This window comes from Balaenoptera acutorostrata, chromosome 15 (assembly GCF_949987535.1).
Source record: "Balaenoptera acutorostrata chromosome 15, mBalAcu1.1, whole genome shotgun sequence".
Classification (NCBI taxonomy): Eukaryota; Metazoa; Chordata; class Mammalia; order Artiodactyla; family Balaenopteridae; genus Balaenoptera; species Balaenoptera acutorostrata.
In genome coordinates this window covers 4995262-5020421 of record NC_080078.1, presented here as the reverse complement: position 1 = coordinate 5020421, position 25160 = coordinate 4995262, and the positions used below count along the sequence as shown (strand labels likewise).

Here is a 25160-nt window from a genome sequence, read left to right as displayed (position 1 = left end):
AGGGCCCAGAAGAAAATCAGGAATCCCAGAAAGTGTGGATCTGTACTTTATGCAACGTATGTTTACCCAGGCCCTCTGTCCTGATGTTCCAATTTTACAATTTTTACCAGATTTCTCCATTCCCCTCATTGGACCTGTGTATATTTCTTTTTTTTCCTTTTGGCCGCGCCACACAGCATGTTCCCTGACCAGGGATCGAAATTGTGCCCCCTCCAGTGGAAGTGCAGAGTCCTAACCACTGGACTGCCAGGGAATTCCCTGGACCTGTGTATATTTCATAGTCTATTTTAGCCATTCTCCCATTTAAAGTTGTTTCTAATTTTTCAATATTATAAGCAATGCTACAGTGAATATACTCTAATCAGAATAACTTACAGCTATGCTGTCCAATACAGTAACCACATGTGGACATTTTAATTCAAATTAGTTAAAATTAAATAAAATTAAAAACCTAGTTCCTCAGGCATACAAGCCACATTTCAAGTGCTCAGTAGCTATATGTGAGTAGAAGCTACTCTGTTAGCACAGAACCTTATCATCACTGCAGAAAGTTCTACTGGACCGTGCCAGCTGAGAGATTTAAGAACATGGATTCTGCCACTTACTAGTTTGTGCAGTCTTGAACGAGTCAGCCTTTCTTTGCCTCAGTCAACTCACCTATAAAATGGAAATGCTTATAGTACCTACATCAAGTGGCCGTTTCAACAATTAAATGAGTTAACTGGTGTAAATCTTTAGAAGTGATGTCTGGCACATAATCACTTCTGTTGAACTGTTAACAATTACTAGTATTATCATTTGTAAACTTTCTTGAGACTTGAGTCTACTGTCAGACGTTGATTGTCATTCTTCACATAAGAGAAACTCTGAGCCTGGCGGTAGCCCCTTCCTTTGGCATCCTTCACTTTGTTCAGCTCCATGTTGAGACATTTTTCTAATAAAGTTGTAAATTGTTTCCTTCAAATGCGTATCAAGGTGAATTACACATTAAGTCCTCCTTTCCTCCCTTGATTTTCTCTACCCGTCTCTGTCTCTGAGTCTCTCCTATCTGAATTGGCCCAGTCCTCATGTCACTTTGCTCATTGCCACTCAACCCACAGGCTTCAATCTCTCTGTACTTTCTGCAGGGAAGCCCACTCTGAACTTCCCCCTCCTGTTTACCTGTACCCCCCCACCCCCCAACTATGTTATTTTTTCCCACGCTTCTCTTCTGGAAAATTGTCATTAATTGCTTAACTGTTTTTCTTAATAAATTTATTTATTTTAGGCTGCGTTGGGTCTTCGTTGTTGCGCGTGGGCTTTCTCTGTTTGCGGTGAGCCGGGGCTACTCTTCGTTGCAGTGTGCAGGCTTCTCATTGCAGTGGCTTCTCATTGCGGTGCCAGTAGTTGCAGCACACGGGCTTAGTAGTTGTGGCACGCTGGCTCAGTAGTTGTGGCACGCAGGCTCTAGAGTGCAGGCTCCGTACTTGTGGATCACAGGCTTAGTTGCTCCGCGGCATGTGGGATCTTCCCAGACCAGGGCTTGAACCCGTGTCCCCTGCATTGGTAGGTGGATTCTTAACCACTGCGCCACCAGGGAAGTCCCGCTTAATGGTTTTATATCAACATCCTGAAAGCTACCGAGGCAGGAACAGTTTGGACTAACATATCATTTCTCCTTCCCTGATTTCCAGAATAGATACCCATATATTTGGTTATCTAGGTGGATATTTGCTGAACGAATGCAAGTGTGAACTGTTTCAGGAGAGAGGAGCTATACACAGCTAAGGGTTGAGTGTGTGAACAAATGGCTTTATTGCCCAGATGAACATTCAAAACATTATAAAACTAAAACAAAACAAAACAAACAAAAAATAATAAAAAAGTTGTAAGGGCTTCCCTGGTGGCTCAGTGGTTAAGAATCCGCCTACCCATGCAGGGGACACGGGTTCGATCCCTGGTCCGGGAAGATCCCACATGCCGCGGAGCAACTGGGCCCGTGAGCCACAACTACTGAGCCTGCATGCCACAACTACTGAAGCCCGTGCACCTAGAGCCCGTGCTCCACAACAAGAGAAGCCACCACAATGAGAAGCCCGCGCACCGCAACAAAGACCCAACACAGCCAAAAATAAATTTAATTAATTAATTAATTAAAAAATTGAAACGTAGATCAACTCTACTTCAGTTTAAAAAAAAAAGAAAAAATCAAATATATTCTTCCTTGAAAACTTTTGGGTTGTAAGGTCTTATGTTGGGGTGCTAATTATCCATTAGGATAAAGTTGGCTTTGATAACTTTGATTTCATGAGAGTCCAAAGCAAGACTCAAAGACCTGAACTAATAAATAGAAGCTGGAGCTGGAATTTACACCTGGTCCGTGTGTCTCCCAACAGGACTTCTGCTCTGTGTGTCTCCAAACAGCACTTCCTGGTGACTGCGTCTCAGGCCAGGCAGCATGGACAAGTCTATTGGTGGTGTTATCTGTGCACTCTGATAGTGAAAGGTAGGTACACTTTTTCTTTTTCTTTCCTTTCCTCTTCTTCGTGTGTGTGTGTGTGTGTGTGTGTGTGTGTGTGTGGCCAAATATGGTAGGTACTACTTTGGAATATGCTTTGTGACTAATCCATTTTTTGTGTGTTTATATCATTTCTTCTTTGTTCATACTGATTATGAGTGAAATCCATAAGAGATAAAGGACCTAGTTTATGTTGGCTCGGAGGAGTTCAGAGCAAGGATTGACTAAGATTATAGGTACTCCTCCATGCCATTGTGAGTATAGAAGAGTGCCAAGGGATGGAGTGGGTCGTGGTGGGATTCAGCTGGTGCTAGATGAGCCCTTGTTGGTTAAGTTTGCAGTGGTCCCTTGTCACCCTCCATGATCCATCCAGTTTTTGCAGGGGCCAGACTGGTTACTAAATAGGCCCATGATGGAGACCACTAGCCCTGTATCCTCTGCAACTCTGAGGGTGGCACTGTTCCCAGCCACCCCCCCAAGAGTTGCTCTCTTGGCCAGAGAGGACAGTTTCGGGGGCTTCCACACAGCTTTTTCTGCTACAATAGCTCTTACTCTACAAGTCCAGGAACCAATGTGAGGGCTCTTGCAACCACTAAGTATGACCATTTGGATATTACATTTGGAAACCAGGGAAGTGACCACTGTAGCCTGAATGCACTCGCTGAGGGACTGGGGTCAGGACCCAATATATTGCTTGACCCCATATATTCTTACTCCCTTAGCCAAAAAGGATCCCTGTGGAGCGCTTTAAGTCCCCATCTGTGGGTACTTTAAGTCCCCATCTGTCTGCATTAACTTGGTCTCTGTATCCAATAGGCTGGAAATACCTGAGTATTGCTCTTTGTAACCCAGTATATGGCTCCCTGAGTAAATTAAATGGCCAGAGGTCTCTTTGGGAAGGATTTGGAGAATCACTGCTGTGTACATTTGCTGTGGATCTGGCTTCTCTTTTACTGAATGGGTGTTTTGGATCTGAGAACTGGCTCAGGTGGGGAAACTGGGAAGGAGATTGTGACTTTCCACTGGGTCACCTGACTTCAGTCTTCTGCAATCCAGATTATATATATATATATATATATATATATATATATATATATATATATATATATATACACATATATATATATACACACATATATGTATTTCATTACATATATTATGCCTTTGTTGACTGCCCATCTATCTAGTCCCATGTCCTATCAGCCACCTCCATGGATCCCTGCAAGTCAGGTGCCCCTATCTGTCATTCTGACCCTGTTTCCCTCTACAGCAATCATGCCCACATTGCTTCTAATGGGTAAGTGCTGTCACCCAGCCTCTGTCACTCCAGGATCCCATTACTAGAGAGCCCAGTTCTGTAGCAGCATCCCCTATTGTCGGCCCTGGCCTACAGATCCCACTGGGTGTCACCGAGTTTCTCAGCAAAGCTGGTGGTGCCCCCACCTCTCATGGCCTTGGTAAACAGAGTGTCCTCCGGGTCTTCTTATGGAATATATCCCGCTAGGAGCATCCATTCTAACAGGTTCACTTCCCTGAGCCTGTTGATCTCTTCCTTCATCTACCATGGAAGTCATATTATCTTGACTTCACTTAGTGTGTCTCACTTCTCTTGCCAAGTACTATCCATATGGTGTATCAGAAGCAGTCCACTCAGGGCCCTTGACAAAGTGTTAGACCTATATTATGGGACAGTGAGCCCATATCTACAAACCCTTCCTTATTCCCACTCCCACCCCTTGATCTAGCCCATTTGGGATCCATTTTGAGGCTTATTTAAAGTTCCTGCTAGTATATATTAGCACAGTCCCGCAAGCTCATTCCATTCCTCCCTTAGCAAGCCTACAACACTTCCCCAGGTAGGCCATACTGAGGCCTAATTTTATTTTATTTTAAAAATTTATTTATTTATTTAGGCTGTGCCGCATGGCATGTAGGATCTTAGTTCCCCAACCAGGGATCGAACCCGCTCCCCCTGCGTTGGAAGCTTAGAGTCTTAACTACTGGACCACCAGGGAAGTCCCTGAGGCCTAATTTTAGTGAATGGTCTAGCGGCCAGAGGGGGCTATGGGGCAGATCCTGGAAAATGCATTGTCTTGTAGGGTACCTGCCTCATTTGAAGCTTCTGCATAGTCTTCAGATTGGGGGGTGGGAGTTGGCCACTTCTACAGGCCCCAAAGGTTCAGAGGAGTCTGAAGTTCTACCACTGTTTGGTTCTCATCCCTAGTCTCATCCCTAGTCTTGGAGTCCCACCTCTTCCTAATCAGAGCCCAGACTATGGTGTTGGGGATTAACCATGGCTGAGTTGACCATTTCTAAAGATCAGCTCATTTTAAGTGAACCTGAGCCTGGTCCTCAGAACGAATGCTCTGCTGTCTGAGTGCAGGTGGTGGTTACAACAGACTCCTAAGCAGGCCCACTGGCTTTGCTGTATATTGATGACGGATTGACCAGAGGCAGTCATTTTCCCTCTTTCAAGCATCAGTGGCCACCTAATTTCAGTTTAGAAAATTACTATTTCCCCCACGTCCTCAATCACCAGAGAGATTGAATAAGCCGATGCATCCCCATCTACCTCTCTCTCACCCAGCTCCCCCAAGGTGAGGGTCATCACACAGCTGCCGGCATCTCAGCTACCACTTGAAATCCTGTCCTTAGACTCTGCTTCTTAGGACCATTCCTGGTACTGACTCTCTAAGCTGGACCACCGAGAAGCAGGGCTTGAGACAGAATTCAGATGCATAGGATACATCGAGGGAGTGTTAAAGGGAATGAAGGGAGGCAGAGGGCAGGGAAGAGTTAGGCAAGGATGTAGTCTCAGTAGGAGATGAGCTTCCTTCTGATTCCATGGGCTCTGGAATGTAAACCGCATCGCAAGGCTGGTCACTAATTGAGGCAAAGTCTTTCTGAACCCCTGCGTTGGTGAGCCATTGGTGTAGACTGAAAGGGGGGAGGGTAGGTGGGCTTAACCTCCCCAGAAGGCAGCTCCCCATCAGCCAAGAACAGCTGTCAGAAGGGGGCAGCTGTGGGTTATTAGCGACTAACATATATAACAGCTGGGAGGGGAATTCGTGAATCAGCCAGCAAAGCGGATCTAGATGGGGCATTAACAGAGCCCACCACAGGCTCCCTCAGTATCTGGAGGTCCTTGAAAAATCTGATTTATTCCTCTTTGACACCTTTTGCTCTTTGATCATGTGATCACCCGGATTGGGAGGTGGCGCACTTGGTGTCAGTTTACCTCTCGCCTAAAGACAGTTTTGGTCAAGGCAACTGGCTAAGTAATTTGTGTAGGTCCCACAGCTTGTAAGAACAGAGGCAGAGTGAAATCTTCTCCTAACAGCATTCACTTTGGATTAAGCTCTGGTCTGGAGGAAAACAAATTTCTGGGGCAAAAGCCAAAGACCCAGCTGTCTGAAGGCAGGGACTTCCTAATGTCCTTTGTTAACTACTCTATTTATGTCATGAGTTTGCACTAAAGTGGCACCAAAATTCTTTAGAGGAAAAGGGCCTCTATGTTTGCTTTCAAGGCACGGAGGAAGGAGCAGAGGACTGTGTAACAACCCCTCCCCTCCAAAAAAATTCTGTTCTGGAGAGAATGCCAAGGGATTTTTTTTTTTTTAAATCTCTTTTCCTACTCTACTGTATTAAGACGTTGACTGCAGGGGCAGTTTGTCAATAGGATGTGAAATGGAAACTGACATTAGAAGCCAAACTTCTCATGTGACTTCCAAAGGAAGCATTTTGAAATAACCACAAAGCTCAGGTGACTATTAGGCATTTGACTCTTTAATTCCTTCTTATTCTGTATTTAATCACCTGAAAGTCATTTGGTAAAGGCAAGCAAATTACTGGATCCATTCCTATGGCTATTCTGTTCTTCCAAGTCTCTTATTAGTGTTGCCAGGACGGTGCAGGTGAGATTTCATAACCATTCTTCATCAGGAAGTAAATTGTGGTGTTAATCCCAAAAGTGGGTACTGAATTTTGGAGGTTTGGAATTCACCTTTTCCTTTTTTGTTTTCTCAGACAACTTCAGTGTTCTGCTCCAAACACACAACTGCTATTTTTATCACTTCAGTGATTTCTTTCCATAATAGTGAAATTAGCACTACTTTAAAAGACATAGGCGGAGTAATAAGATTCTCATGGCGGCTTCATGGAAGAAGAGACACAGGCAGGATTTCCATAAGCAGAAGTAGGAGTGGGGTGTTTGTAGGAAAAAGGAGGTTATGGCTGGGACACAAAAGAGGAGAGGGAACTGTAGGCTTTCAATGCCAGGTAAAGGAGTTGAGACTTTTCCGTGGGCCAAGAAAGTAGCTAAAGGCTCTTAGGAGGGGACCAACATCTGATCTGTGTCTTTGAAAGATCATCCTGGCCACAGTGTTGAAGTTGAAAGAGAGTGGAGTGACTGTTAGGAGACTGTGGGCAGGCGAGGGGCGAGATTAGGAAGGTTGCCCCGGGAGGGTGGGGATTACAGCCCGTGGGTAGGTCGGGTGGGTGTGACCTGGTGTAAGGGGTTAGGTCAGGAAAGGAGAAAAGAGACAGAGGGAGGACTCAGGTTAGTGCGGGAGAGGGCCACGTCCCTAATCAAAGCAGGGAACCCCACAGAGAGGAGCAGGGTCGTGGTGGAGGGGAGATGCCACGATCAATCAATTCGTTCTCTGCTCGACCTCGCGGTGGAGACATCCAATAAGCGGCTGGAAGTATGGATCTGGCCCTCCGGAGCAAGAGCTGGTCTAGCTGCCCTCCAAGAATGCGCAACGCTCGGATCTGAGATGAGATCGTGACGGGATAGGTGGAGGTCTGCCTTTTCTGGAGCCGGGTTTAAAATTCTCTGCTTCCAGTAACAGTTGGCGAAGTCTGATGGCGCGCTGGAGCACCGCTGGGTCCGGCGTTCTTCAATGCCGGGTCTCTAGGCCGAGGGGCATCTCCTGGAGCCGTGTCCATTAGGGGGGAACCAGGTGTCCCGCGTGCGCCGTGCACACGCCGCGGGGCTGTCTCGGCCCCCCGCTTCGCGGCAGCCGAGGGCCGCGCGATCGGCTCCAGCCGGCCGCTGGGGAAAGACCTCACCCGCCCGCGCCGTACGGCTCGGCTCCACCAATCAGCGCGCTCCTTCCGCGGCCGACCGGCGCTCCAGTGACGCGCGGGCCAGCCTGCGCCCGCGGCGCTTTGGCGATGGCCCCTCCCGCGCTAGCCCGGCCAGTTAGCTGCGCGCTGCGCCTCCTGTGCGACGGCCCCTGGGCGGCGGCGCGTGCGGGCGCGGCCTTGGCGCGCCCCCTGGCGGCCCGGCGGGGCGCTGCGGGCGCGGCGCTGACCCGGAGGCGGCGGCGGCGGTGCCCGGATGGAGGCACGTCATTGTCCCCCGCCGGGCGGCTGGGCTGTGTGCGGCGGCGGCGGCGGCGGCCGAGGGGGATGGAGCGAGCGCCGAGCCGGGTCAGGTAAGCTCCCGCCTCCTTCCTGCCCGCCGCTGGCCGGCGTGGGGCCCGCGGAGCGCCCCGCTCGCCTCGGCCGCAGCTGGCCTGGCCGCCTCTCTGCCGGCGCGGCCCGCCGGGGGCTGGCGCGGCCCCTCGCCCGCCGCCCCCTCCGCAGCGGCGGGCCGCCCGGGACCCCGCCGCGCCGGTGGCAGTGCCGCCACCGCCGGCCGGGCCAGGCCGCTGGGGAGGGGGCGGTGGCCGCGACGGCCGCGGCGGCCGGGCTCCCAGAGCCCCGGGCTGCGCGGGGAGGCCGGACCCCCCTGGTTGCCATGGACACTGCCCTCCCACCCCCACCCGGCCCAGCCCGCCCCCCTCGGCCCGGGGGCTGGGCCCGGCTGGCGGCTCCGGGGCAGCCAGGCCCGCATGGGTCTGCCCGGGGTGGGCGTGTGCCGGCCGCCGACCGCTGAGCCGCCCGGAGTCCCCGGGCCGCCCGCCGCCCCCCGCGTGGCTGCCACCTCCCGCCCCCGAGTGCTCCTCGGAGCCCTGGGCTCGCCTCCCCACCCCCACTGCGCCCCCCAAAGAGACAAACTTTCCCACCCGGGCGTCCCGCCGGCCCGCCCGCCGCGCCGGTCCGTCCTCGCGGGGCCGTCCACCTAGCTAGTCCACCGGGTGTCCGAGTTCCCCATGCCTGCCGCCGGGCGGAGCGGGCACCCTCGGGAGGAGAGGAGGGGCCGGCCGGCCCGGCGTCGCGTCCCCCAAAGCGCGTGTGCCCTGGTCTTGTTCTTTATCTTCGGGGCAGGAAGACCCAACTTACCTGGGGCGAGGGCGGTAGCGGGGGAGAGGGCGGTCAGTTTCAGATGTTTGAGAGGAAGATTTGATGGGACAGAAGTTTTACCATCTAGGACTTTAACCTTGCTATAATGAATGCAATTGAGATTACTTTTGTGGAATAGCTCTTTTATATTACGGGAGGCCTTAGGGCTTACTTGTTAATGGGAAAACATGTTGGTTATTTAAAGTAAATACACGCAAATAACAGTAAAACTGGTTGAAAAACTAGTTAGCCTCTAAAACAGCAGTATTTTAGGTTCTCGTACGTTTTAGTGGAGTCTCAAATTTTAACTGGTGCATTTGAAACATAATTCTCCTCTTCTGACTGTATATTCATTCAAAGTGCATCGGTGTTGTGAATAATCGGTTTCACTTATTTGTGTTTAGGGTCAGTTTCACTTTCTTTTCTGTATCATTGAATTAAGTCTACAGAGTTTTTTTTGTAAAAGTTTAAAGCGAATTGATTTGTTTACTTACAAATAAGCAAAATCCAGGTTGTCTTTTTAAAGCTTGTGAGTTTTCAAATGGAAATGCAACAGGAATGTGGATTACATTGTTTATTAAGAAGCACAGGTATAACAGTTTGTTTTTGCATGTATTGATATTTTTACCACAATGTATGTGGAGTGCCATAATGTTCAAATAGCCATATGCTTATTCTTTTAAAAATGAAAAAGAATAATGTATTCTAGCATTTGGTCACCACAAGGGAGAAATACCATATAAGGGACAGCATTTTAAGACTTTCAAGTAAAACATTGTACTTAAAGCAGGTACACTTAATGGAAACAATTGAGAAGTCACTTTGTCTCATTCCTCCACACACATCCAACCTTGATTTTTGTACTCAGTTTTTTTCAAACACGCTTTTGTAACTTTTTGTTTGTCTATCATCAGGAGGTGTTGAGAGAAATTTAAACTTTTCATTGAAGTAGTTGCTTAAAAGTCCTGAGATTTATTTCAGTAATGTTTAGAAGCTTTACTGAGACTAAAGAACATGTGACATCTGAATCCTGAGCCCTATGCAACATTGTTTGGCTTCCAGAAAGGTTTTCTCCATAGCAGATGGAGTTTAGTTTAATACCTCATGGTTTCAGGGTAAGAAGTCATTGGCTGAATATACATCTGAAGGAGAATGGATGTTTTTGGTTTTCCCAAATTATAATGCTATATGGTTATCAATGACTGCGTTGTACGTTTTCCTTGTTTTTTTTTTTTTCTTAATTTAAGAGTTGTGTGACCACCACCCCCCGCCCCGCGCCGCGACCCCCCCAAAGGCAACTGGAGCAAGTAAAATGGTTTTATTTGGTCATTTGTTAATGATTGTCCTGAAGGGATGTTTATCCCAGAAAATCAAGGTTTTTGCTATTTAAATTACTGTAAATAAGGCTGGCTTAACCTTCACTGTTTGGCTTTCTTTTTCCTTTTCCTCCTTCTCTACTTCTTTTTCCCTTGTTGTCTTACTCTTGCCTCCACACTGTTTTGTAATTTCTTTTGACTGTCAGATGAGGAAAGTATAAACTTTATTTGGATAATATGGCTCAGGCTTTCTTCCTGAATAAAAGTCCTGTGTTTTACCTAGATTGACTTAAAATTTCAGTTCAGTTTTTCTTTTCGTTAAGATCTAATTAACATCTTCTTCTCTATTTCTACATAAGATTCCAAAAATATTTAAGTTTGTACTTTTTTGGGGGGTGATAATCTTAATTTAAATCTTTAATTTAAAATCACAACAAAATTGAGGCTTTTAAAAAAACCTTATTGTGAGTAGACAGTGCATCAACATTTGTTGAAGTGTCACATACACGGGTAATTATTTTACTGTGTTGAATATTTTTTAAAACAAGTTTTAAAGGCTATTCCTACTTCAGAATTTTTAAGGATTAAATGAGATACTTTATATAAAACAGTCAGCGAAAATTGGTGCTAGGAGCAAACACTGGTTACGTCCTGTCTTCACAACTCATTCATTTGTTCAACACGTGTGTGGAGAGCTTTCCTTGTGCCAGGTCAGGGCATGTAAACAAGAACATGATGGAGAGCCACAGGCAGGACGGCTGTGGAGTCCATGCCCGAGAGCGCTACGGTGGAAATCAGCCTGAGGGTGCCCAGGGCGCCGCCAGAGCTTCCAGGAGGGGTTCTCAGACTGTCTTGGGGGAGGGGACTATCAAGGAAAGTGTCCCAGAGAAAATGAATTCTAAACGGAGAAGGGGGGTGGGTGTTCACTGGCTGGAGGTGGAAGGGTGGAGGAGATTTGGGGAAAGAAGAACAGCATGTGCAGAGCCCGGAGAGAGAAGGCGGGACAGGACCACGGGGCGCGGAGAGGCTCCTAGGGCGGGCGGGCAGTGTCCAGAGTCCAGGTGTTGGGATGCTGGGCCGGAGGCAGTCGGGGCACGCCTGGAAGATCATCTGCAGAGCAGTGGCCTGCCAGATTTGGTTGCTGCTGGGCAATATGGGAAACATTCCTGAAGTGCTGTGTTGTGGAGTTTGGTAGAGCCCGAAGGGACCCCAGCCGGGAATTTTGGGCTTGGGACCTTTTCCCATTTGTGACTAGTTTGGGTAATAGTTGCTCCATTTCGTAGACCCAGTGGATTCTGTCCAGTCTCTTGTAGATCATTATGAAAATTAAGTAAGTTAGTGTGTGTTCAGTGAGTAACGCAATGCCTAGCACATAGAAAGTGCTCAGTTAGTGGTGGCCCTAAGATTTTAATAGGGTTCAGAGAGAAAATTATAATTAAGTACTTTTATAACATGTATTTGTGTTCCAGTTTGATGTCAGTAATGCCTTATGGACTTCATTTTAAAAAATCATATGTGCGGGGCTTCCCTGGTGGCGCAGTGGTTGAGAGTCCGCCTGCCAATGCAGGGGACACGGGTTCGAGCCCTGGTCTGGGAGGATCCCACATGCCGCGGAGCAACTAAGCCCGTGAGCCACAATTGCTGAGCCTGCGTGTCTGGAGCCTGTGCTCCACAACAAGAGAGGCCGCGATAGTGAGAGGCCCGCGCACCGCGATGAAGAGTGGCCCCTGCTTGCCACAACTAGAGGAAGCCCTCGCAAAGAAACGAAGACCCAACACAGCCATAAATAAATAAATAAATAAATAAAATTAAAAATATATATATATAAAAAAAAAAATCATATGTGCGAAATAAATGAGCCTCTTCAAAATGTGTTTCAAAAGGGAGACTTCCTATATTTAAAAAAAAAGTAATATATTTCAAACAGTGTCAGTTTGGACTTTAAGCTTCAAATTAAAGCTAGATTTTCTCTTCATGTAGTTGAGACTTTTCCTTGAGGAATTATATATGAATTGAAAATTGAGCCAAATGTGTTAGTGCATTTCACATTCTAGGTTTAAGCAAGGGAGAGAAAAAATATAGGTTCTTGGTGAATGTATAGAGTTGGAAATTGAGGTACCTGATTATAAAACGAAATATCAGATTTTCAGAGGGCATGAAATAGAATGACAAGATCTAATCAAATACTTCATTGAAGATTTTATAATTAAAAGTTGTTGGCATGTTCAGATTAGCACAACAGTAAATATCCCAAGGAAATTATTACAAAGTTAAAAAATAGTGTTGCTTTTGTATTGGGGTGATTTGTTGGAAAATTAGCCTAGCCGTTTTTAATTGTTTTCAAAGATCTAATGGTAGAAAAAGTAGATTGTTTTTCTTACCTTATGAAACAAATGTATGCTTTTCTTATCTTTTACAGAGGTGAACAATGACCATAGTTGACAAAGCTTCTGAATCTTCAGACCCATCAACCTATCAGAACCAGCCTGGCAGTTCTGAGGCAGTCTCACCTGGAGACATGGATGCAGGTTCTGCCAGCTGGGGTGCTGTGTCTTCGTTAAATGATGTTTCAAATCACACGCTTTCTTTAGGACCAGTACCTGGTGCTGTAGTTTATTCAAGTTCATCTGTACCTGAAAAATCAAAACTATCACCACAAAAGGATCAAGGTACTACTTTCTAAAAGAATCACTACAAGAAACTCCTGTATAAATGCTGTCAGTGGGTTGGTAGTTTCAGAGAGGGGCTTATTTTGCAAGATACACTGCCACCTGAATGGCCAGCAGAGTAGCATTATTTGACAGGCTTCATTTTCCTCTGCTGCTTGTTCATGATTAACATATGTATCATAACAAGGTAAGATTATTTTTAGTTACTATGAATTTATTTGTAGTTGAATTCCTAATTTTTTGAAGGATAAACTTTGTCTTGGTGAGAATTGAGATGGGCAAACATTTCATTAACTTGTCAATTAACTATAGTGCCCTAAGTAAATGTCTACCTTTTAAAATTTTAAAGATTTTTTTTTAAGATGTTTTTAAAAATGGTTGCCTTTTGACAAATGAGCTCCACCCAACTTTGTTTTTGTTTTTTGTTTGTTTAGTTTTTGCCAGTTAAAATCGTCTGTAGAAAGAAAGCTCTTTGAAAGCGAGCAGATCATGTAAATGTTACATTATGTATAAAGCCAGGTTAATGTGGTTATATTTGTTAAAACCCATCCTGATAAGTAAGACATTGACACTTCAGTTGGTACTCCTGAGACTTTCGGATTTGGAAGCTTTGAAACCTTAAGAGATCAGTTCCTACTCAGAACATTGTTTGGTTTAGAATAATTTGGCTCTCACGTTGTTTTGAGTCTTCCTAGTGCGTGTGATATTGTGATGTGGAGGTGGGTGGTATGATTTGCTGAAGGTGTTTTGGGTGAGGGGACATTTACATCACAAATCAAACAAGGTAACTGAATGTTATACAGAGAGGTTTAAAGACCTTTATAAGCAGGGCATTCCCACAGGACATCCTCTCACAGACTCCAGCCTCCTGTCACCTTGCTGGGGCTCCTCTCTCTTCCTCAAGATTTAGTTTGTATCACCCCACCTGGCCCTTTTGGGGGCCTTGTCACGCTCTTTGAACATCCATTTCTCCTTTCCTGATTTTGCTCTCCCTTCTTCACGAAGCTGAAGCCTGCCTTTTTGCATGCTTAAACACTCAGTATTGCTATTAAAAGAGAGAACCATCTATTGGGCATCTCAGTCTTTGGTAGTACTGAGGAACTGGCGAACTTTTGAAAAAACAGTCTTGCTATGGATGATTTTTGACCTTTCTAAATAAATAGTTTTTGAGCCTCACCTGAGTATCATTAGCAATCTGTTTCTAAGTTTTAAAAATAGATAAGAAATTTTTAGACCATGTAGACTATACTTATGAGTATGTATAGTGATGCCTAACAGCCTGTTTCCCTGCTGGTAAATTTGGGATGACATCACTACCAACCTTTGGAACTGAGAGTATCTGACAGCTAGTGAGGACTGAGTAGGTGAGATGATGGTGAGGATGCCGTGCTGGTGGGGGTACAGAATACGAGCGTCCGTAGCAAATATTACAGGGAATCGACGTTCCTGCACTTTTATTGTGTTGTAGTTTATTTATTTTTAAAACTATTTTAATGAAAAATTTTAAGTAGGTGCAGAAGAGAGAATAATTGTAATGAAGTCTCAGCCCCTCAGCCAGCTTTTTTTTTTTAAACTTTTTTTTTTTAATTAATTAATTTATTTATTTTTAGGCTGTGTTGGGTGTTCGTTTCTGTGCGAGGGCTTTCTCTAGTTGCGGCGAGCGGGGGCCAGTCTTCATCGCGGTGCGCGGGCCTCTCACTATCGCGGCCTCTCTTGTTGCGGAGCACAGGCTCCAGACGCGCAGGCTCAGTAATTGTGGCTCACGGGCCCAGTCGCTCCGCGGCACGTGGGATCTTCCCAGACCAGGGCTCGAACCCGTGTCCCCTGCATTGGCAGGCAGATTCTCAACCACTGCGCCACCAGGGAAGCCCCCTTCAGCCAGCTTTGATGTTTATCAGCTCCTGGCCAATTATACCTGCACCTAGTTACTCCTCTCCCCACTCCCCATCGTTTTAAAGCAAATCCAGGACTTTATACTTCATCTATAAATAGTTCAATGTGTATATTTAAAGAATTCATGTCTGAAAATTAAAAGCTTTTTATATTAAAAATCCAGTCAATGTGCAGATTTCCCAGGTTGTCGTATAATTTTTTTTAACAGTTGGCTGTTGAAATCAACCTCCAAACAAGGTCTATGCTTTGCATTTGGTGAATGTCTTTTAAGTTTTTTTTAATCTGTTAAATGCTGCCCCCGCCCTTTTTTTGTCCTTGCAATTTGTTTATCAAAGAAACCAAATCATATAGAGTTTCCCACATTCTGGGCTATTTCTTTTAAAATGTCCCTTTCTCCCCTGTATTTCTGGTTAGCTGGTCATAAGAATCTTGATCAGATTCAGGTTTGATGTGTTGCTATTTATTCAGCTTCGGAAGTATACAAAGCTTTCTTTTTAAATATTTGTTTTATTTTTCTAGCCCTAGGTGATGGCATTGCTCCTCCACAAAAAGTTCTTTTCCCATCTGAGAAGATTTGTCTTAAGTGGCAGCAAACTCATAGAGTAGGAGCTGGGCTCCAGAATTTGGGCAATACCTGCTTTGCCAACGCAGCGCTGCAGTGTTTAACTTACACGCCACCTCTCGCCAACTACATGCTATCACATGAACACTCCAAGACATGTAAGTGTTCTGTATTATGTTATGTGTGTAGTGTTATGGTATGCTAACCTACTTTTATTTTTTTTCTCTGAAATGAAAGTGAAGATTTAAGCCAAGAATTTGATTAGCACTAAGGAGTTGGTTTCTTCTTTTAGAGATCATGGAGGAAGACTCTTAAAGATTTACATTCAGATCGCATAAAAAACATTTTGCACGTAATTTGACCTGTAGAATTATTTAAAAAGAAACATATTTTATCAGCATTTGGCATTTCTGAAGCCCCTGCTGGCTTTCTACACTTGCTAAAAAATGTGACATAAATGTCTACTGCCAACAGCTTAGGACAAGCAGGGTTAAGAATCCCACTTCTCCTGGCATCCATCCCGTGTTGAACGCTTGATTCATTTACAGGCTTTAAGCATTAGCGGAGAGGAGCCTCTTATCACTGCTCCTCACCTCCTGGAAATTCATGCAGGACTTTCCCTTTAGTGTGTGAGAGCTCGGTTTTCAACCCAGAGGGCAGGAAGTTAGTTAACACATGTTATGTCTTTAATTAGGTGAGAGCCAACTCAGTGGTCAACTAGTGAAGTTCAGAATTTAGAACATATCCGTTTTTTGAGGTTTTGACCTTCTGCATATAGTATTGTACATACTGTTCCCCCTTTATAAATGAAATCTCCTTGTTCTTTGATCTACATTAATGTGTGTGTGTGTATGTTAGGGTGCTAGTCCTTCATTATTAGGGTGAAAAAAAAGCCCCTTGGTTTCTTTTTGAATAGCTCTTTACTTTATTGTTTTTTTTTGCGGCTTGTGGGATCTTAGTTCCCCCACCGGGGATTTATTTATTTATTTATTTATTTGGCTGTGCCGGGTCTTCGTTGCAGCATGCGGGATCTTTGATCTTCATTGCGGCGTGCGGGTTCTTTAGTTGTGGCATGTGGGATCTTTAGTTGCAGCATGCGAACTCTTAGTTGCAGCATGCATGTGGGATCTAGTTCCCTGACCTGGGATCAAACCCGGGCCCCCTGCATTGGGAGCGTGGAGCTTAGCCACTGGACCACCAGAGAAGTCCCCCAACCGGGGGTTGAACCTGGGCCCTCGGCAGTGAAGGTGCTGAGTCCTAACCACTGGACCACCAGGGAATTCCCGAATAGTTTTTTACTTAATGGAGAATTCAGACTCACTGTTTTAAAACTTTTTTCCCCCAAAGAGCAAAATAATGGTTTTAAAGGATTTGGAAAGTACAGAAAATTTTAAGGTAACCAAAAGAAAATCACCTAGAATCTCACCATCAAGAGGTGTTTGTTATGCCAGTGTTTCAAATTACAGAAGGAAGATTCTGTTTGCCCTCATTTTCTTCTTTTTTAAGTCCATAATTCATTCCCCACAGACAGCTTTCCTATCACTTTTGCACTTAATGAAAGTAGGATGTGGATGAAAACCCAGCACTGGCACCTGGACAGAGAGAGGGAGGATGGAGACAAAAATGCAGATGCTCGGGGTGTCCAGAATTACGTGCCTATCTTTTATAGGCCATTGGTAGTTTTCTCTTTCTCTCTGTTTTCTCAGCTTTATTGAGGTGTTGTTGATAAACAATAAATTGCACGTTTAAAATACACAATTTGATGCATTTTGACATTTGTGTATACCCATGAAACGATCACCACAGTCTACATCATGGACATATTCATCACCCCCCTAAAGAGTCTCAGTGCTTCTTTGAAATCAGTCCCTCCCACCCTTTCCTGTCCCTCATCCCCTCCACCCCAGGCAACCACTGATATGCTTTCTGTTTACTACAGATTAGTTTGTATTTTCTAGAATGTCTTATATGTGGAATTACACAGTATATATTTTTATATTGCCTGACTTCTTTCACTCAGCACAATTATTTCAGCATTATTCCATGTTGTTGCATGTATCAATAGTTAATTTTTATTGCTGAGTAGTATTCCATTGTATGGATAGATGTACCACAGTTTGGTTCTCTATTCACCTATTGATGGACATTTGGGTGGTTTCCCATTTTGGGCCATCACAAATTAAGCTACTATGAGGACTTCTTTGGTGGCACAGTGGTTAAGAATCCACCTGCCAATGCAGGGGGACACCGGTTCAATCCCTGGTCTGGGAAGATCCCACATGCCACGGAACAGCTAAGCCTGTGCGTCACAACTATTGAGTCTGCGCTCTAGCGTCCATGAGCCACAACTACTGAGCCCACGTGCTGCAACTGCCGAAGCCCGCATGCCTAGATAGAGCCCGTGCTCCGCAACAAGAGAAGCCACCACAATGAGAAGCCCGTGCACCGCAATGACGAGTAGCCCCCGCTCGCCGCAACTAGAGAAAGCCTGCACGCAGCAACGAAGACCCAACGCAGCCAAACAAAACAAAACAAAACAAAACAACAAATTAAGCTACCTTGAAGTCTTTGTAAGGACATGTTTTCATTTCTTGTGGGTAAATATCTAGGAGAGGAATGGCTTGGTCCTATAGTATGTGTGCGCTTAACTTTAAGTTACTTCCAAACTGTCTCCCAAAGGGATTGTGATATTTTACATTCCCACCAGCAGTGAATGAAACTTCCATTTGCTCCCTATCTCCCCTAATACTTGGCGTGGTCAGTCTTTCCAATTTTAGACACTCTAATAGGTGTGTAGTATAATAGTGTCTTACTGTGGTTTTAATTTGCATTTCCATAATGAATAATGATGTTGAACATCTCTCCATATGGTTCTTTGCCATCTGTGTATTTGCTTTGCTCAAGCGCCTGCTCATATCTTTTGCCTGATTTAAAATTGGGTAGTTTTCTTATCGTTGAGTTTTGAGAGTTCTTTACGTATTCTGGATAGAAGCCCTTTATCAGATATGTAATTTGCAAATGTTTCCCAATCTGGAGAAAATAGTCTCCTCACACTGTCTTTCAAAGAGCGTGCTTTTAGTTTTGAAGAATACTGCTTCATTATTTTTCCATTTTTATCATCTGTGCTTTAGATGTTGCATTTAAGAAATCTGCCTAACCAGAGGTTGCAAAGATTTTCCCTTTGTTTTTTTAGCAGTTTTATACTTTATTTTTTATATTTAGGTCAGTGATACATTTTGAGTTAATTTTTATTTGTGGTGTGAAGAATGGATTAAAGTTCATGTTTTTCAATATGGATATCCAGTTGTTCCAGCATTATTGTTCAAAAGGTAGCCCTTTCTCTACTGAATTATTTTTGTACCTTTGTCAAAAATCAATTGATCCTATACATATGGATCTATTTCTGGACTCTGTTTTGTTACACTGATCCACTATCTGTCTTGACACCATAACACAGTGCCTTGTTACTATATATTTAAAAGTTTTGAAGTCAGGTAACTTTTCCAACTTTGTTCTCCTTTTTCAAAGGTGTTTTGGCCATTCTTGGTCCTTTGCATTTCCAAATGAATTTTGAAATCAGTTTGTCAATTTCTACAAAAAAGCTTCCTGAGATTTTGATTAGGATTGTGTTGAATCTGTAAATCAGTTTGGGACGAATGGCATCCAAACAGTATTGTCTTCTGACCCACAAACTAGGTATTTATTTAGGTTATCTTCAGTTTTTCTTAGCTGTGTTGCATAGTTTTCAGTATACAAGTACAATGTGTACATTTTTTAATCCGATTTATCCCTAAGTATTTCATATTTTTGAAAGCTATTATAAATGGTAATATTTTTTGTATTTCGATTTTTGATTGTTTATTGCTAGAATATAGAAATGCAGTTGAATTTTGTTTATTGATCTTGTATCCTACAACTTCCCTAAGCTCCTTAATTCTAGTAGTTTTTTTTTTTTTTAATACAGTTACTTGATTGATTGCCCTTGTGATTACTTAGAGGCACGTTTTTAGTTGCCAGATGATTGGGGATTTTTCAGAAATTGTCCTGTTACTGATTACTACTTTAATTCCATTGTGGTCAGAGAAGATACTTTTATTGTTTGAATCCTTTGAAACTTGAGACTTGTTTTATGCACCAGAACTTGGTCTAGCTTGTTAAATATTCCACGTGTACTTAATAAGGATGTGTATTCTGCTGTGTTGGTTGGAGTTTCTATAAATGCTGATTATGTCTAGTTACTTGATAATGTTGTTGAGGTTGTCTTTTATGTCCTTTTACTGCTTTTCTGTCTACTTGTTCTATCAAATTTTGAGAGAGGTATGTTGAAATAAAATAAATTTTTGAATTTGTTTCTTCATTCTGTTCTATCAGTTTTGCTTCATGTATTGTGAAACTCTGTCACTTAACGTTATTATGACCTCTTGGTGAACTGACCTATTTATAACTTATGAAATGACCCTCTTTATCCCAAATAATATGCTTTACTCTGAAATCTGCTCTGTCTGAAATAGAGCCACTCCAGTTTTCTTATTAATGTTAACATGGTATATCTTTTTCCATCTTTTAACTTTTAACCTATTTATGTTTATATTTAAAGTGGATTTCTTGTAAACAGCTTATAGTTTGTTCTTGTTTTTTAATCCACTCTTACAGTCTCTGCCTTTTAAAATATAAATCATTTATATTTAATGAGAGTATTGATATGATTGGTTTTACATTTACCATCTTGCTATTTGTTTTCTAATTGTCCTGTATTCTTTGTTCCCTTTTTCATCGTTTTCTGCCTTCTTTTGGAATGAGTAATTTTATATTTCCTCTCCTTTATTGGCATATTTTCTCTAACTTTGTTTTCTCTTTTTAGTGGTTGCTTTAGGGTTTAGCATACATTTTTAACTTACCATAGCTTACATTGAGATACTATTCCATTTCTTGTGTAGTATAAGGACTTTATGACAATATACTTTCATGGTCTCTCTCTAGGCATTTGTGCTATTGTTGTCAAACATTTTATTTTTACTTAATTTGTATCCACATAATATATTGTATTATTTTGCTTTAAATAAAATTTAAAAGTTTTATTTTAAGTAGTTTGTTAAGGTTTCTTTACCAGTCTTTTATATTTACTTACTATTTTATCATTTCCACTGCTTTTAATTCCTTTGTGTAGATCCAGGCATCCATCTGGTATTTTTTCATAAGCCTGGAGGAATTCCCTTAACTTTTCTTGCTGGTGACAAACTCTGTTTTTTGTTTGTTTGTTTGTTTTTTAAATAAATTTATTTATTTATTTTTGGCTGCATTCGGTCTTCATTGCTGTGTGTGGGCTTTAGTTGCGGCGAGCAGGGGCTACTCTTCATTGCGGTGCACGGGCTTCTCATTGTGGTGGCCTCTCTTGTTGCGGAGCACGGGCTCTAGGCGCGTGGGCTTCAGTAGTTGTGGCATGCAGGCTCAGTAGTTGTGGCTCGCGGGCTCTAGAGCGCAGGCTCAGTAGTTGTGGCGCCCGGGCTTAGTTGCTCCATGGCATGTGGGATCTTCCCGGACCAGGGATCGAACCAGTGTCTCCTGCATTGGCAGGTGGATTCTTAACCACTGTGTCACCAGGGAAGCCCCCAAACTCTGTTTTTTTGTTTTTGTTTTATTTATTTGTTTGTTTTTTATTCTTGGTCTGAAATATCTTTATTTTGCCTTTTTTGAAGCTAAACTTTATTTTGAGGTAATTTTAGATTTACTTGCAGTTGTAGGAAATCACACAGAGGCATCCTATGTACCCTTACCCAGTTTCCCCCAGTGGTGACACTGTAGTTCAATCTCACAGCCAGGATATTGATATCGATGCAGTCAAGGTACAGAACATTTCCATCACTAAGGATCATGTTTCCCTTTTACAGCCAAGCCCACTTCCCTCGTGCCCCCACCTCCTCCTTAATCCCTGGCAACTACTAGTTATCACTTCTATTATTTTATCATTTCAAGAATGTTACATATATTGAATTATATAGTAGGCATTGGCTTTTTCACTCAGCAAAATCTGGATATTCATTCACTTTGTTGTGTATATTAATAATTTGTTCCTTTTTATTGCTGACTAGTATTCCATGGTATGGATGGACCACAGTTTGTTTAACCACTCATCCATTAAAGGACATCTGGGTTGTATCCAGTTTCTGGATATTATGAATAGAGCTGCTGTAAACACTAGTGTGTAGAGCATATGTGTGAACACAAGTCTTTATTTCTCTGGAATAAATGCCCAGAACTACAGTTGCTGGGTCATAAGGTAGTTGCATGTTTAGTTTTGTAAGAAATTGCCGAATACTTTTCCAGATTGGCTGACCAGTTTCCATGTCCACCAGCCATGTATTGAGTTCCCGTTGCTCTGCATTGTTGCCGGCATTTGGTGTTTCACGATTTTTCATTTTAGCCATATGGTAATGATGAGTATAATGATATCTCATTGTAGTTTTAATTTGCATTTCCCTAATGCCTAAAGGTCTTGAACTTCTCTCCATGTGTTTATTTACCATCTGTATATATCCTCTTTGGAAAATATCTCTTTGTGTCTTTTGTTCATTTTCTGTTGCGTTCTTTGTTTTTATATTGTTGTTTTGTTCTTTATATATTCTCGATATTAGGTCTTTTTCCGATGTATATTTCCAACATTTCCTGCCAGTTTGAAGCTTGTCTTTTCATCCCCTTAACAGGGTCTTTCCCAGAGCAAACGTTTTAAATTTTGGTGAAGTCCAATTTTTCCTTTTATGGATTGTGCTTTTGCTGTCAAGTATAAGATCTCTTTGCATAGCCCTTGATCCTAAAGATTTTCTCCTATTTTTTTTCCTACAAGTTTTATAGTTTTACATTTAGGTATGTGATCCATTTTACATTAATTTTTGTATAGCATGAGGTTTAGTTTTTCTGTCTGTGGATGTCCAGTTGCTCTAGCACCATTTGTTTAAAAGGCTATCTTTCCTTCATTGAATTGCTTTTGCACTTTTGTAAAAATTCACTTGAGTGTATTTGTGTGGGTCTATCTCTGGGTCCCCTATTCTGTTCTGTTAAAGTATGTATCTGTCCCACAACACGGTTGGTCTTTGTTATTGTAGCTATGTAATAAATCTTGATATCAGGTAGAGTGAGTCCATCCACTTATTCTTTTTCAAAATTGTTTTTTTCTATTCTGATTCCTTTGTCTTTCCATATAAATTACAGAATAATCTTGTCTATATGTACAAAAAAATCTTGTTGGGATTTTGATAGAAATTTTATTAAACCTGTATCTCAGTTTGGGGAGAATTGACATCTTTACTATGCTGACATTTCCAGTCTGTGGATGTGGTATGTCTCTGCATTTACTTAGATCTTCTTTACTTTGTTTCGTCAGTGTTGTGTAGTTATCAGCATGTTTTGTTTTGTTAGATATACACCTAATCCTTTTATTTTTTGAGGAATTATAAGCATCATTATATTTTTAATTTTGGTGTTCACATTTTTATTGCTGGTATATAAAAATACATTTGATTTTTGTATATTGACCTTACTGACTTCACTTAATATTTCTAGGCTTTTTTTTTTTTTGGGAGTCCTTGTATTTTTCTATGTAGAGAATCATGTCATATGCAGATAAGGACATTTTTACTTACTCCTTACTGATCTGTATCCTTTTTTCCCTTTTCTTGCCTTATTTCACTGGCTAGAACTTCTAGCAATATGTTGAATAAGAGTGATCAGAGCTGACATCCTAGCCTCATTTCTGATCTTGGGGAAAAGCATTCAGTTTGATGTTAGCTGTAGGTTTTTGGTATATCCTTTTTATCAAGTCAAGGAAGTTCCCCTCTATTTCTTTTTTTTTTTTTTTCCTCTTCTATTTCTGTTTTACTGATTCCCGCTTTTTATCTTGAATGAGTGTTGATTTTTGTCAATAGCTTTTTCTGTGTCAAATTGATATGATCATGTGAATTTCTTCTTCAGCTTATTAATATAGTGGATTATACTGGTAGATTTTCCAATTCTGAGTCATCTTTGTATCTCTGGAATAAACTCCGTTTGGTCATGATGTTTATTTTTATATTTTGCTGAATTTTTGTTAAGGATTTTTACATGTGTTCATGAGATATGTCGGTCTGTAATCTTCTGTTTTTGTACCACCTTTGTTTGGTTTTGGTATCAGGGTAATACTAGCTTTATAAAATGAATTTGGGATATGTTAACTCCTGTTTTTCGAAAGAGATTGTGTAGAATTGATGTAAATTCTTATTTAGTGTAGAATCCATCAGTGAAACTATCTTGGCCTGGAGATTTCTTTTTTGGGAGTTTTAAAATTGCAGATTTAATTTCCATAATAAGTATAGGGCTATTCCAATTATTTTATATTGGGTGGGTTGTGGTAGTTCACTTCTTTTGAGGAATTGGTCCATTTTTCCAAAGTTGTCAACTTTATGTGTGTGAAGTTATTTATAATATTCCTTTGTCATCCTTTTGATGTCTGCAGGGTTGATATCCTTGTTTTTGCTTCTGATATTGGTATTACTGTAAATTTCCCTTTCAACACTGCTTTAGCTGTGTCCCCAAACTTTTTTTTAAAATAAATTTATTTATTTATTTATTTATTTTTGGCTGCGTTGGGTCTTCGTTGCTGTGCATGGGCTTTCTCTAGTTGTGGTGAGCGGGGGCTACTCTTTGTTGCGGTGTGCGGACTTCTCATTGCAGTGGCTTGTGTTTTTTGCGGATCACAGGCTCTAGGCACGCGGGCTTCAGTAGTTGTAGCATGCGGGCTCAGTAGTTGTGGCTCATGGGCTCTAGAGCGCAAGCTCAGTAGTTGTGGCGCACAGGCTTAGTTGCTCCGCAGCATGTGGGATCTTCCCGGACCAGGGCTCAAACCCATGTCCCCTGCATTGGCAGGCGGAGTCTTAACCGCTGCGCCCCCAGGGAAGTCACTGTGTCTCCAAACTTTTGATATGTTGTCTTTTTATTTTCATTCAGTTCAATATATTTTTTAGTTTCCCTTGAGACTTACCCTTTGAACCATGGGTTATTTAGAAGTGTGTTACTTAGTTTCCAGGTATTTATAGACTTTCTTGTTATCTCTCTCTCACTGATTTCTAGTATTTTCCATTGTGGTCAGAGAACACACTTATTATGATTTCAGTTGTCTTATTTTTTGAGGTTTGTTTGTGGCCCAGGATATAGTCTATCTTGGTATATGTGCTGTGAGCTCTTGAAACAAATGTGTTGTTGGGTGGAGTGTTCTATAAATGTTGATCAGATCTCATTGGCTGCTGGTGTTGTTGACTTCTTCTGTGTCCTTGCTGATTTTCTGTTTAATTGTTCAATCAGTTGTTGACAGAAGGATGTTGAGGTTTCCAGCTCTAATTGTGGATTTCTGTATGTCCGTTTTCAGTCCTATCAGAGTTCAATTCATGTATTTTGCAGCTTTGTTGTTTGGTACAAACACATTTGAGATTGCTTTGTCTTTTTGATGGACTGATCCTTTATATAATCTCCCTTTCTCTGATAGTTTTCTTTGCTCTGAAGTCTACTTTATCTGCTATTAATATAACCATTCCTACTTTCTTTGGGTTAATGTTTGCATGACGTGTTTTTCCATCATTTTCCTTTCAGCCTGCTTGTATCATTACATTTGAAGTGAGTTTCTTATAGGCAGCATATAGTTGAATCATGTTTTAAAATCTGCTTTGTTAATTTAAGTCTTTTAATTGGTGTAATGTTTATTGATATTTAAGGTGGTTGTTGATATATTAGGACTTAAGTTTGCCATTTTGTTTTTGTTTTCTGTTCTGTTTTTCATTTCTGTTTTCTTATCTCTGCCTTCCTGTGGGTTATTTGAATATTTAAAAATTTGTTTTTTTATGTTTTTGAGTGTATCTCTTTATACAGTGTTTTTAGAGGTTGCTCTAGGTTTGCATTATTTATACATAACTTTTCACAGTCTACTGATGTTGTCATTTTACCAATTCAAGGGAAGTGTAGAAACTTTACCT

General features: G+C 42.2%; 1 protein-coding gene across 2 annotated transcripts in view; it reads left to right on the top strand.

The window, feature by feature from the left end:
- Window positions 1-7744: 7744 nt before the first annotated feature.
- USP42 (ubiquitin specific peptidase 42) overlaps window positions 7745-25160 on the top strand; it is a 42590-nt gene continuing 25174 nt past the window's right edge. Inside the window, exons 1-3 of one of the 2 annotated variants that reach the window (XM_057529638.1) lie at window positions 7745-7935; window positions 12461-12710; window positions 15123-15323. In XM_057529638.1, the coding sequence (XP_057385621.1) occupies window positions 12470-12710; window positions 15123-15323 (442 nt within the window). In that variant the 5' untranslated portion in view covers window positions 7745-7935; window positions 12461-12469. The remainder of the gene's footprint in view (window positions 7936-12460; window positions 12711-15122; window positions 15324-25160) is intronic. The other variant, XM_057529639.1, reaches the window with a different exon arrangement.